This window comes from Zalophus californianus, chromosome 6 (assembly GCF_009762305.2).
Source record: "Zalophus californianus isolate mZalCal1 chromosome 6, mZalCal1.pri.v2, whole genome shotgun sequence".
Classification (NCBI taxonomy): domain Eukaryota; kingdom Metazoa; phylum Chordata; class Mammalia; order Carnivora; family Otariidae; genus Zalophus; species Zalophus californianus.
Genome location: NC_045600.1, coordinates 38,814,252 through 38,829,307, shown reverse-complemented (window position 1 = coordinate 38,829,307; position 15,056 = coordinate 38,814,252). Strand labels below are relative to the sequence as shown.

Here is a 15,056-nt window from a genome sequence, read left to right as displayed (position 1 = left end):
TCGGCTCGGGTCATGATCCCAAGTCCCGGGATCGAGCCCCACATTGGGCTCCCTGCTCCACGGCGGGCCTGCTTCTCCCTCTCTCTCTGCCTCTGCTTGTGTTCCCTCTCTCGCTGTGTCTCTCTCTTAAATAAAATCTTAAAAAATAAATAAAATAAATAAATAAATAAATAAAATCTTAAAAAAAATGCAGCTAGTATATAATGTATATAACATACAAAGTATGTGTTAATTGACTGTTATCAGTAGGGCTTCTGGTCAGCCGTAAGCTCTTAGTAATTAAGTTTCTAAGGAGTCAAAAGTTATATGCAGATTTTTGACTGCACGGGGTTGGCACCCTAGCCCCTGTGTTGCTCGAGGGGCAGCTGTATATCTAGATGGACAGGTCCTAGAACTGAAGCCCTGGGTAGAGGCTCATTCATTGGTTCAGTACTCTTTTTTATCTGTTGGGAATATAGAGATAAGTAAGACTTCCTTCCCTGGAAAAGTTCATAGTCTATTGGGGAGACAAATATGTAAGTAAAAAAAATTATAATGGCAGTGTGATGATTGTAGCTATTTGAATCTGGGCTAGATATAGTGATAGCTCAGAGGAGGGAGTGATTTGCCTTGTCTGGGTTGGAGGTTGATGGTCAGTAAATATTCCTGGAGGACTGAGCCGAAAAGGAATTTGACTAGGAGACAAGGGAAGAGAGAATATCGCATTTAGAAAAGTATGTACTGTATATGTTATTCAAGATACCAAAAATAGTTTACTATTTGTGCATGAACTACAAAAGAGAAAAGAAAACTGAAGAGATAGACAAGTATCACCTAAGGAATTTGGAGTTTTTGCTGAACCAGTGAGAAGCAACTGAGGTGGTTGAAAAGAGTCAAGGAAGATACTGGGATTCACCACTTGTTGCTTCCAAAGAGAATTTTGGTCCTTCCTAGAGCCCACTGAGAAAGAGCATCGCCCCTAACTTCCTCTTCCTAAAGTAAGGTTATAGTTCTTTTATTAGGATTTTAATTGTTAACAGTGATGAGGAAATAAATGAGTAAAATGTCTCCTTTGTGCTCACCATTTTGGGTTTTTTTACATAAGCCCTTTAGAGCAGTGATTCTCAACACCATCCATTGCAGCACCCTTCTTATATATTTATTTATTTATTTAATATTTGAGAGAGAGAGAACGAGCATGACCTGAGGGAGGGGCAGAGGCAGAGGGAGAAGCAGACTCCCTGCTGAGCGGGGAGCTGATGTGGGGCTCCATCCCAGGACTCCGGGATCATGACCTGAGCGGAAGGCAGATGCTTAACTGACTGAATCATCCAGGTGCCCCCATTGCAACACCCTTCTTAAAAAAACTTCTTAGTGCTCCATTTACTATCTGAAATGAAATTCCTATAGGTATCATAACCCACCTGTGTGGGCTGATTATTTTGTAACTCTAATACACTTAAATTTTTATTTATTTATTTATTTTTAAAGATTTTATTTATTTATTTGAGAGAGAGAGAATGAGAGATAGAGAGCACGAGAGGGAAGAGGGTCAGAGGGAGAAGCAGACTCCCTGCTGAGCAGGGAGCCCGATGTGGGACTCGATCCTGGGACTCCAGGATCATGACCTGAGCCGAAGGCAGTCGCTTAACCAACTGAGCCACCCAGGCGCCCCTAAATTTTTATTTTTGTTCCATGGACTTTAGAGAGCATCCCTTGACTCTACCATGTGATATGATATTAGTGCTCCTACGCTTTCTCTCACCTGTCCTCTCCCTATTTCCCATACTCCCCATATTTCCCTGCTGCAACTTTATATTGTCAAGATTGACAATATTTACTTTCTGTAAATTAGTTGAAAACTAATGAGTAGCATTTATAGGATAAGATTATATAAATGTTCACAGCAGAGCCAAGCAGTATATTGGGATCCTAGAACTTTCTCTACACATGCAATATCACAACCTCTGTGCCACTTGAAAGGAGAATGTTTCTAGTATTCTAGTATTCTATTTTCTTTTCCTGCATCGAATTCTCTAGAATCATACCGCATTTAGTGGGTAAACTGACATTTAATTACATATTGAGAAAGGTCAGAAGTAGTGATACAGTTACATAGTAGACACTCAATAAATGAATGACCTGCATGACACTATTAGGGAGAAAAAGGTGAGAGGAAAGTGATGGAAAGCACAAGAAAGAGAACAATTTCAAAATAATAAGGGTGCATTCCAAATGGCCAACTTTCTGAGAATTGAACTGTTTTTGAATAACTTATGTCCCTCAATTCAGATCCAAAGATAATATTGCTGCTGCTGAAGCTTGGGCTTTGTACTGTAACCAGAGTTTATTAATTGTCCTATTTCATTGAGGAAAAAATGCAAAGCAGACAGAACACTGGAGTAACTAGCTGGAAGTATTCCACAACTTTATGGGAAGCAGCTTTCCAAATGATTCGTGTGGAGCCAAACTCTTGGTCTCGCCAAAATAGCACTATCGTGTGCCTTGATGGTACATTAAAGAAGAAATTTTCCCCCAATTTACGTGTTAAGATTTACAGCCTTTCTGCCTCCTGAAAACAGAGCATTGATTTCTTTAATATCAAAAAATAATTTCCTAAAATAGATTGCTAACGACTGCTTTCAGTTATTTATTTAAGGAGAATTGTGCCAAATACTGCTTGTATGGTTTCCTGTAAAAGACTGAATTAATTTTATAATTTCATAACTAATGTTATTCCTATTCTGTAGGAATATGCTTCTAATGTGACTGGTCATTACCACATCTTATTTTGAGATCTCTCAAAACATTTTCACTTTATAAATAAGATATTAAAACATTGATCATATGAAAGAGCAGAAGAATATCCCTTATTAGGAGACCAAATGATACTTTACTAAACACCAGAGAAATTAAAAGTTGCAGCTTAAATCGACCCCATCCAATATTTGGTAGAGGAAATAGAACTATACAAGGAGTCTGGTTTTTAAAGTTCCACCAGCCCATTATGGTCATTGTGGAATATTTGAATGCCCCCCCAGAAAAGGAAGACAAAGAAAGAAGACTACATGATCATTTTTACCAGTTTATATAGTTCATCCCACTCTTTTTATGTTTTTAATTTATGGATCATATTCGAATCAATTTTTTCATTCAATATTGACATTTTTCATGTTATCATAAACATAGTTTTTAATGGCTACCTATTAATGTATCAGGTATACTACTAATAATATACTTAACCACTTTACCATTATTGAATATTTAGGTGGTTTGTGGTGGGTTTTTTTTATTTCAGTGTAAATTATGCATGATAATCTTTGCATATAGTGTTTTGTGATTTTAGTCGTATTTCCTAAGATGCAAGCTTCTAGGGGTAAAATGTTATAAATATTTTTTTTAATTTTATTTAATTATTTATTAGAGAGAGAGAGAGAGGGAATGAGTGAGCTGGGGGAGGGGCAGGGAGAAGGACAAGCAGATTCCATGCTGAGTGGCAGCTTGGAGCCTGGCAAGGGGCTTGATCTCACAACCCTGAGATCATGATCTGAGCCAAAATCAAGAGTCGGCCGCCTAATCGAGAGAGCCATCCCAGCGCCCCCAAATGTTAAAAATATTTTAAAGGCTCATTGTTCAAACTGTATTCCGAACGTCATACCAATTTACACTATTACTAGCATCTTAACTGCCCAAATGATAAAACAGAACTTTAAAAATATTTCACTAGGGTTGTTTGGGTTTATATGTTGAGATGGTCCAGAAAACCATTAAAAATTAAAAGAGAATATGTAGAGATAAAGCATTTGGCTGACTGTGTACATATTTTAGTAAAGCCTCAATGTTAAGCCAGAAGCCATTATTCATACTCATGATGTCTTAGACATGGGAAAATACTTCTTATTTTTGCAACATAAAAGAAGTATGATGACAGTGACAAAACTGAATGGCTAGCCAGACGTGCTGATTTGGAAGATAGAGTGCAGATTTGAACATTATACTCAGTCTCCATTTAAAAGTCTAAACGTTTTTCTCTCTGAATTTGGGAGTTTGCTGTATTTAGAGATACTTTTATAAAGTTAGAAAATAATAGCAAGTTTGAAATTGCTAAAATGCATGCCACTACTGTCAGAAGTTGCAAGTACATTTATCTTTATTAAGCTATTAGTTTGATTATATTTTCTGTGATAATAAAGGTTGTGTTGTAATTTAAAAGTTAATGTTTAATTTATTTAGGTAATTGAAATACCAGTTCTTTTTGGAATCCTTCAGTATTATGACTTTTGCTTATGGGAAATTTATTAGCTTTTCATGTTTACTAAATATAAATCTATACTTGTTTTCTGCTGTTCAAAAATGAAACAAACCTTAGTAAAATTTTGGATCAGTATCATCTTAATAACTTGCTTATTGACAGAGAACCTCTACATAAGTCATTTTAAAAGCAAGTTATTCAGTATATTCCCATTTGTGACACTGAAAAGCCTCCTTGTTTTAAGTTCTTGGAAGAAAAGTTTTTTTTTAAGAAAGAACAGATAGGGGCGCCTGGGTGACTCAGTTGGTTAGGCGACTACCTTCAGTTCGGGTCATGATCCCAGGGTCCTGGGATTGTGTCCCACATCGGGCTCCCTGCTCAGCGGAGAGTTTGCTTCTCCCTCTCCCTCTGCAGGTCACTCCCCCTGCTTGTGCTCTCTCTTTCTCTCTGGCAAATAAATAAACAAAATCTTAAAAAAAAAAAAAAACAGACAATTTTAACTATAATATTAAGGAGGGATGCTAAAATTGAACAATGATGTTCCTTTAATCTCATGCTTTAGTGTCAGATCAGAGACCTTCTGGAGACTTGGTTCACATACACATAATATTCAGCAAACTTACCTTCTCAGTGTCAAATTATATAGAAGCTAACATTTAGACAATTTTTCTGGTTTAATATATATATACCAAGGCTTTGGAATGTCAAATTTAAGGAATTGTGCTCCTATATAATATTATCAATTATGTTTAGAAAATTAAGACAAACTAGTAAAGATTTATTGATTAAAATAATTATTAATTTTTGTGTTGACATTCACTTTAGAATATATATATTTGGAAAAAAGAATTTTGGCATTTCACAAAGGAGGAAAAAATTCCAGTTCTTCATTTTGTAACTCTGCTTTTTAATTTTTATGTTCTAAAATGTATCCAAAATCTACCCCTGTAAGATTATTGTAGGAGTCTTTCATTGTTAAAGTATAAAGGTTCCTACTTATAATCAAATTATATATCCCAAAATCAAAACTAAATTGTCTTTGTTCACTGGGTTTAGCAGTATATAAATACACTTAAAAAAAATACCTGTGTCATCCAACTCTGAAATAGATTAAAGTTAATAATTTAAATTTTGCAATTAAAAATGTTAAAATTTTTGTTCTTAATTAGTATTTTAGTAATTTTATATTTTCAACATTTCAGTTTTCTTTCCAACTTTGTAGGTATAACATGTAAAGGCCATAAACACTTTTTAAATGCTTAACTTTACAAACCTGGTGGTTTTTGTATACAAAAGTACAGAGGAGCTTTTTGTTAAGTTAGTGACAATTTAAAGAAAACCTGTGTATTTCTTGAGAGAATATATTAAGACTTGCTTTAAAAAATGATGACCATATCTTGGACTCAATAGGAAAAGTGTGTTGCTGTACCAAGCCTTAGCATCTGCTAGTCTGCTGCTTTTTAGTGTAAGTACTGTAAGGTTACACACTTTTCAGACTATAGGATTACATAAATGTTTTTACTTCTCATTTTTACCGGTGGCGTCATTAGTTAGAACATGAAGCTATACAGGCTAAGGACAAATTGTGTTCTTTTATGAGCCATTTAATTTTCATCTTTTCTGTGCCTGCATTTCTTAAATATCTGGAATGAAAATGTAATGCCATACTCATGATGAAAAAAGAAAGTGTATGCCCTACTAATTATGAGGTAAGGAAAAATGAATGTCTCTGAAAGTATGATACAGCTTTCATACTTTATCTAACTTTATATATGCAGTTTTCAGAGACTATTGCCGGTGAAAGCTTGCTTTTGGATAGTGTAGTGTGCAAGTACTGTTGAGGGAGAAGTGGGGTTGTTCTTGAGTGATCAGTGCATTTGAACTACTGCAGCCTGGGTGGTAAGTAGATAACCTTGCAATTTGTTAAGCTCTACTTATTCTATGACTCTATCCTTACAGACCATAAGTCTCCAAAAGTTTCCCCCAGCAGTGGTTACTTCTGCTCTAAATTTAATGTAACCATCCAATAGCTATAAGATAGTAGTGGAATAGCTTTCTTACCTTTAGAAATTGGCACCCAAATAGTTTTGTGTAAAAGTAACAATTATAATCTCTCTCAACAGCTGTGACATCTTATGAAGATCTTGGACTCTTTGCATTTGGATTACCCGGAAAGGTAAAAATTTTTTTTTTCTCCTTACTGTCTCCAAAATCCAGAGACATTTTTTTTTCCTTCCATTTCTAGTTAAAAGAGACAGGTATATCTAAGAGAACGAAGTTAGGGGACTAAAAGGAAACTAAAGTGAAGAAAGACAGAATGATGGGAACAGGAAGGCAAAGAGAAGAAATCTCTCTATATGCCCTTCTGGAAAATGCATCAATAAATTTAATTCGACACTTAAATCTATTAGTGTTTTTCACCCTAATGAAGGAGAGCAGGGACTTGAACAATTTTAAAGCTGTAACAATGGCCTGTTTTAAGTTTTTTTTAATTAATTTTGATTATAGGGGTGCCTGGGTGGCTCATTCATTAAGTGTCTGCCTTCAGCTCAGGTCATGATCCCCGGGTCCTGGGATTGAGCCCCATGTCAGGCTCCCTGCTCCACAGGAAGCCTTCTTCTCCCTCTCTCACTCCCCCTGCTTGTGTTCCCTCTCTCGCTGTGTCTCTCTCTGTCAAATAAATAAATAAAATCTTTTTTTAAAAGTTGATTATATTAACTGAGTAAATCCTCATAAAGATAGGAAAAGAAAGAAGCATAGAATTAAGATTTTAGCATGACTGTTTACAAAACTGGTAATTAGAAGATTATATCACTTAAGAGTTGAACAGTGCTAAAAGATGATCAAGCTATTCCCTCATTTATAGGTGAGGAAATTAAGGCCCAGAGAAATGAAGAGGCCTATATGTGCACAGTTACTTAAAGCCAGTATTACATTGTAGAACTTCCAACTCTAAATCAACTGCTTTTCCTCCTCAGAATAATAGAAATGACAACAATATTTATTGGGCATTCGTTTGTGATAGGCATATTAAACTAAATTGAGAGGTAGAGGAAACCGCGTCTTCCTCCACAGTTAATCAGGAGTTAAATATTTTTGTGAGTACTGTTGTACTTTATTTCTGAAGATCTGTCATACTTTTAAAACCCATTTTCATGTTGGTTTCAAATAGGACTTTTTCTTTCATTTGTAAATCTGTTGTTTGTGTTTTGTGTTTGTTTTTAATCTTAAAGATAGCCAAACCAACTTCTAAGAAGTGAGTCTGGGAGGAAAAAGATATAGCTGCATGATAGGGGAAAACCTATATTTACATTCAAATTAACTTTGTTTTTAAAGTATAAAAAGAATATTTAAATCATGCTGTGTAGCCTCATGGTTTTAACCTTGTCTTAATAACCTGAAACTTGAACAAAATGGAGACTATGTTACTCGCAGGTAAAGGGTTTTGTTAATCATCCTGATAACAGTTTCTCTTTCCTGCGGACAGGGATGTTTCGTATAATCGTGATCAGTTTCCTGTTTCCAGTTTAACCAAGGAAGAAGAAAATGTTCTTTATACGTATAAGAAAACTCTCAAATTAATTCCATATGATCTATAAATAGGACTCTAAACATCATCACTGTTATTTCACACTAGTATTTCCTGCATTCCTTGAAAAGCAGCAGAATCTAAAAGAATTGAGAGTCCCCGTTCCCTTCTAAAACTCTAGAATAGTTGCACTATCATTAATGTAGGCACTCAGTTCTTAGGAGGCAGGTACACAGAGGATACTTTAAATGAGGAGTTGCTGTTTGTTTGCCTTTTTTATACTTCCTCTCCACTTCCACAATTGGGTTGATACTTTCCTATTTCCAGGGCACCTGGGTGGCTCAGTCGGTTAGGTGTCTGCCTTCAGCTCAGGTCATGATCCCAGGGTCCTGGGATCGAGCCCCTGCATTGGGCTCCCTGCTCAGCGGGGAGCCTGCTTCTCCCTCTCCCTCTGCTGCTCCCACTGCTTGTTCTCTCTCTCTCTCTGTCAAATAAATAAAATATTTTAAAAAAAGAAACTTTCCTATTTCCTTCTTGCCAGATATGATGCAGATATGGATAGGACATAATAAGATAACATTGTTCTGAGAATTAAAGAAATATTTTTAAATTTGTTGAACTCTTTAAGAAAGATTTTTAAAATTGTCTATAATTTATCTACTCACCAAACAAATATTTATTGAGTAAATACCATGTGCCATTCATTATAGTAGGCACTGGAGGCATAGATAGGTAGGTAAACATACTGACTTTGTAGATCTTAAGTGCTTAAATTCAGTACTTAAGATGGAAAGATAATCATGAATAAGTTGATCTTACTGTTTTTTGCAATATATTAGTAGAAATCAGAATTTCATCTATGATAGCAGTAGCTATCAATTGTATATAAAAGTGTGCAAAAGTTCAAAATAGTCTTCACAAATAACTATGACATTTTGTAACTAATTTTTAAAAGAGTTGACATGCAAAGTTTCTTCTGGAAAAGTTAGAGTGGCAACTACTCCATCATTAGCCCTACTCTGCAGACCCCAAGACCTCTAGTGTTTCCAGGATAGGCAAATGATGTGCCACTGATGGAATTCCTAGTAGAGGGGAGTCTGAGAGGTGATCTGTTCCCAGTCCATGAACTGAATGATCCTAGATAGCTAGGCCACTCCCAATATCCACTGGCAGTGCAGATCCACCAAGACTTATGTGATTGAAGTAGAATATCTAGTCATTTCCTTTGAGTACATCTGATTACCAATGGATAAGGTGTCTTGAGTTTCCCAGGAAGCTCATCCGAATCACAAACCAGCAAACCTACAAGCTGAACTTAGTCCTTAGGCATATTTGGTTTGGCCTACATTTTCTTATTTTTAACTGATTGCCAACTAAGAGTTATGAAATTTTGAAAGAATTCAGTTTCTGACTTTCCTTGAAAAATTAATGAAATGTAGAAGATAGAGCTACATTGGATCCACATTCTCACATGCCAGCAGCTGGCCGGAGCTGAGCGGCAGGTGCCCCATTTTGAAAGGGGAGGAGTTCTCCAATAGACTACAGTCTTTACGACCTTCTTCTTTCTTACACTAAGCCCACTCCATATTCTTGAGTTTGAAATAGTTTGCTTAAAATTTCAGATCTGAGAATATGTGGGCTCTAGAGTTTTCTGCTCTAGACTTTACTAATTCCTGGGACAGGATGTTCAAAAGCTTGTTTTTTGCCATGCTAACACACTCAGGAGACTGTAATTTCCTTCTGTGCAAAACAGCATCCTCACAGCACACCTCAAGCTGTAGCAGTCGACCTACTAAAGCAATGCCTCATTCTACCTCCTAAAGCGGTGAAAAAGGGAGAATGAGACCAGATAGATTTAATTGCAATTTTTTGCTACTTTGATAATCACCAATTACTAGTTTTTAACACTTTTAACTGTTTAAAATGACTGCCAAGAAAATTTTCAAAAGCATTCTTTATAGGAATTATGGAACTATTAAAAAAGGGCTTTTTATGTGATGATCATTAGTTTTATGTATTACAAATGGCTGACAGTGTATTCTTTTCAATTTCTCTTCACTTCTGCATCTGTTTTTTAGTAATGGTTATTGGATTTTAGTAAAATACTGATCCTTTTATTTCTTCTTTCATCTTGTGAATACATTTGTTCTTTTATAGGTGGCAGTAGCAGGCACCATCCTAATTCAGAATATTGGAGGTAAGAAACTGAAAGTGCACTGCTTATGCATAAATGTGATGGCAGTGATTTCTTCCTTTTGTTTATTGCCTTACTACAGATCTAGCTGGGAACTGCACACATAGGTATCTTCAGAAACCTTCAGCGTTGTCCTCATTACTCTTTTTTTTTTTAAGATCCTTTTTATTAGCAGTCCTTGTAAGACAGTAGCTTCTAAATTTAGTTTCAGGGAAATCCTTGATTTCAATCTTGTTATTAGGTCTGCAATACACCTCTAGAGCACTGGCTTTCTGTACTTGTGATAGTGGTAAGGTACAGTTTGGAAAAACTCTCCAGGTGATTCTAAAATATTTCCCCTCTCCTTTTGTCCTAATTATGGCATTGGCATATACTGCTTCAGAGGGAGTGATGTTTCCTGGGCTGTGAACAATCTGGTATAGATAAGCAGTGTCCTCTTATAACCAAGAGATTTAAAATGACAAGGTAGTTTAAAAAATAAACGAACCTGGGGCGCCTGGGTGGCTCAGTTGGTTAAGCGTCTGACTTCAGATTTTAGCTCAGGTCATGATCTCAGGGTCATGAGATTGAGCCCTGCATTGGTCTGTGTGCTGGGTGTGGAGTCTGCTTAAGATTCTCCCCCTCCCTCTGCACCCCTACCCTCTCTAAAAAATAAATAAACAAACAAACAAACAAACAAACAAACCTGAAAGAAATAAGAACCGTTCTCACATTTATCTTGTATCTTGTTTTCACTAAAAAAGATCCCAATATCTAGAACCATGTAGAAACAAAAATTACTGTTAATTATAGACAGTTACTAACTAAATGTATTAAACATTTAAATCCAAAATATGGGAGTCATGTTTGTATACGTTGTAAGGAAGTTATATAGTGCTGGGGCGCCTGGGTGGCTCAGTCGTTAAACATCTGCCTTCAGCTCAGGTCATGATCCAAGGGTCCTGGGATCGAGCCCCGCAGCATTGGGCTCCCTGCTCCGCGGGAAGCCTGCTTCTCCCTCTCCCACTCCCCCTGTTTGTGTTCCTTCTCTCGCTTTGTCTCTCTCTGTCAAATAAATAAATAAAATCTTAAAAAAAAAAGAGAGAGTATATAGTGCTGAACAAGGTCTTAATTTTCTTTTACCATTTACTGGAGGACTAAATAAATGCTATTAGGTTAAAGGAAAACACACGGGGAAGGTTGACATGCATTTTGGACTTACACAAGGTTGTATGGTCAGAGGAAATTTTAATCTTATTTCTTATGTGTAACAGTTCAAAATAATTTAAAGATGACAGCTTTAATAAAGTTCAATTCTGATACTCGAGATCTCAGCTATTTTACTTTTAAGTATTATTCAACCAAATTCCATCTTTAATGGGTTTCTTGGTCAAGGAAAAAATTAAGGTTCCAACAATAAATTATACTTACTATTGTTTTGGGAATCCTGAACATTCATGTTTAATTCTTTGAGTGTTCATGGAAAAAAGAGAAGAATGCTTTCGTGGATGTCATACCAAATAATCTCCTTCTAACATACACTACTTCATCTTCACACTAGAAGCCAGTAAACAGTCTCTTCCTTTATGAATTTGTATAATGCCATTGATCTGCTTTAGAATAATTTATCTTATTTTAGCAAATATAATTGCTTAAGTGTGCACTTGTAATTTCTAATACAAGTGTATATATATGTTTTTAAAGATTGTATTATTTATTTGTGAGAGTGGGAGAGAGAGCACAGGCAGGGGGAGCAGCAGAGTGGGGGGAGCAGCAGAGGGAGGGAGAAGCAGGTTCCCCCCCAGCAGGGGGCCTGATGGGAGAGCTCGATCTCAGGACCCTGGGACCATGATCTGAGCCGAAGGCAGACGCTGAACCCGTGAGACACCCAGGCGCCCCTAATACGAGTGTACATTTTAATATTTTCAGTCCGTCATTATTCTATCTTATTACTAAGAACCATCACATTTTGTTTAGATTAAGTTGAACTCTTTGAAATTTTATGTAGAATTTTTTTTTTAAGATTTATTCATTTGAGAGAGAGCGCTAGCGTGCGCATGAACAAATGAGAGGAGCAGAGGGAGAAGCAGACTCTCCACTGAGCAGGCATCCCGACTTGGGGCTGATCCCAGGACCTGAGATCATGACCTGAGCCGAATATATAGTGTGTGTGTGTGTCTGTGTGTGTATGAATATATATATATGAATATATATCTGTATGAATATATATCTATGAAAAAATATAGTATTTTCAATCCAGGAATTTGGATCCAAATGTGTGACCCTGCCAAAATGCCCGCTGTTGTATTCTTGGTATCCTTTACTCTGGTCCCTTCCTTGTTCTCTAATCTTGTATCTATTATTGTACATGATCTAATTTAGCACTTTTTATTAGACTGAAGCTATTTCTGTATACTTTTCTCCCCTACTCTCTTGTAAGCTCTTCCAGGGCAAGGACTAGGTCTCATTTCTTTTTGTACTCCCAGAACCTAGCACAATACCTAGGGCTTGATAAACCTTTGTTGAACTGAACAGAGCTGAGTATGATTTGTATGAGCTATGTCCAAGTACTTTTTAATATCCTACATATATTTATCAAGAAAGAGAAAAAGGAACGGCTAGACTGATCACTAGCTTTAAATATTTGGAAAGCTGAACACAAAATTTTAAAAAAAGTTCTAGAAAAAGAATGTCCTAGAAAGGATTCCTGCATCTGGTAGAAGGTAAATCATCAATTCTCTCAACTCTAAGTATGTTGATGTGCTTGTTTGCTTTATATTATTATAATCTTTTTTAAGAAAAAGTGACTTAATGTCCCTGGGTGGCGTTGTCGGTTAAGTGACCAAGTCTTGGTTTCTGCTCAGGCCATGATCTCATGGATTGTGAGATTGAGCCCCATGGAGAGTCCCTCTCCCTCTGCCCCTACCCCCACGTGTGTGTGCACTATCCCTCAGTCCCTCCCTTTCTCTCTCTCTCTCTCTTTCTCAAATAAATGTCTTTAAAAAAAAGAAGAAAAATTGACTTAGAAACAGTCACAGTAATTTTTAATGTCCCTCAAATTCAGAAAAGCTGATACTGTTTCGTTTTTAAAGTAATGTCCTCATGATTTTCTTCATATTGGCTAAAAGTTTATTTATTGAGTCCACTAAGTAATAACTGAAACATATTTTCAGAGCTGTCTTCTATTATCTTAGCCAGATATGCACAGATCATTCCTTTATTATAATAGAAGTAGAAGCTTGCTCTTTTGAGCAGAACACTGGGTTGGAAGTCAGGTACCTTGAATTCTGTCTCCTCCTGTCTGTGCCACCGGGTAGCCACGTATCTTGGGGAAACCCCTCCCTCCCTGTCTTGGCTTCAGTTTCCTCTTAGCTAAATTGCTGTGGGAGTGGGATGGATAACAGGGACTTAAGGTCCCTTCTTACCCCAAATTCTAATTCTAATTTGGCACTTTGGGAGGCATGTTAACTCCTTCAGAGTATTGAAATATTTTTATTACAGGTGGTTCAGTAGGAGGGTTATACTTGGTTCAAAAGATGGTGTGGTCTTTTCTTAGGTAATTTCACAAATCAGCCACTGTTGCCCTAAAAGCTTTCATGGATGCTGTTCTTTGTCAGAAAAGGGGAGTCTCAGTTTTTCAAACTTCCCTTTATGGCAGCTGCTGAGCCTCTGGGGTTAAAGTTTAGGGACTCGAGCCTTAAGAAAGAGATTTTTGATTGATATAAGTTGATCCTGTGGAAGTCCTGAACACTTACTAGGCCATGTATGCTTGAGAAGAAGCAGCATACTGATTTGGGAGGCTCTTGATTATGTTGTGCATATGACTTATATAATGTTATTTCTTCAAAATGAATTTTGCCTTTTTTCTTAATTAGAAACATGTTGGATATTTATAAGATGATATGAAGTGTATAGCATCACATTGAATTTTTATACTTCTTACATGCCCATCTGCATGTAATCTGGTTCTGATACCATTTTCTGAAAGATAGAATGATTGTTATTAGTATAAATGGCCTGAGTTTTTGCCCTGATTGGTTAGAACTGAAAAATGGATATAATAGATCCTATCTAGGTCAAACATTCTACTAGACACTTTAATTGTACTTACTTTTTTTTTTTTTTTGAGAGAGAGAGAGAGAGAGCAAGCAAGCAGGGAGGGGCAGAGGGAGAGAATTTTAAGCAGGCTCCAGGTCCAGCACGGAGCCTGCCATAGGACTCGATCTCACAACCCTGAGATCATGACCTGAGCTGAAATCAAGTTGGATGCTTAACCAACTAAGCCATCCAGGTGCCCCTGTACTTAAAACTCTTCAACAGAGATGATGTTTTCCTCATTTTACAGAGGAAGAAGTCAGTGCATAGAGGGGATAAATAATTTACTTACCTTTACCCCTTAATAAAGCTGGGACTCAATTTTGCTGTTTACTTCTAAAGCCTTTATCCTTCTGCTGTGATACAGTAAGTGTGTGAAAACCTGTGAAAAGATTAAATGTTTTGGATTTTTTAAACTCATTGGGGATAGAAACTATGTGTTTTTATTCGTTTCCCTAACTTGACCTAATTTCTGGTAGAGCTCAATAAATAATAATTTGTTGAATTTTAAAATCTCTACTTAAAAGTCTAAGATTTTGCCTCAAAGAGCCAATTTTGTATACTATATAAATGATAGAAAGACTTGAAAACTCATAGAATGATTTGTAGATTGGAATTACATAGTTTTAAAAGGCTGAAAGTATTGAGAGTTCGATCTTATGTAAAATAGAATATAAATGTTTTGAAATCTGTTTTCAGGTTAAGTAATCATGTCTTAGATTAATGCTTCCTAACTCTTCTGTTCTTTGTAACATTTAAACATTTTCAGTTTTCTTAGGATTCTATGCCCCTGATGGAATCTATGAGAAAAATGGAACAGAGACCTTTCAAAATGATCATGAATTGCTCTTGATTAGTATTTGTTACATGGATGTTTCAGTGAAGACCCAGTTATTCCCTATATCTCCTTATTACATAAATTAAGTAATTTGCTCATTCATTTATGTTCTTAGTACCTAGTACGTAGTAGGCATTTAGTAAGTAATACTTGTAGGAAGAAAGGAAGGAATAAGAGAAGGAGAGAGAGA

General features: G+C 36.3%; 1 protein-coding gene across 8 annotated transcripts in view; it reads left to right on the top strand.

The window, feature by feature from the left end:
* Positions 1-15,056, top strand: part of SLC38A6 (solute carrier family 38 member 6) — a 63,104-nt gene that overhangs the window by 11,352 nt on the left and 36,696 nt on the right. For all 8 annotated transcript variants that reach the window (XM_035727900.1, XM_027569313.2, XM_027569311.2 and 5 more), the window contains 2 exons: positions 6,355-6,407; positions 9,918-9,957. In XM_035727900.1, coding sequence (XP_035583793.1) covers positions 6,355-6,407; positions 9,918-9,957 — 93 coding nt within the window. The remainder of the gene's footprint in view (positions 1-6,354; positions 6,408-9,917; positions 9,958-15,056) is intronic.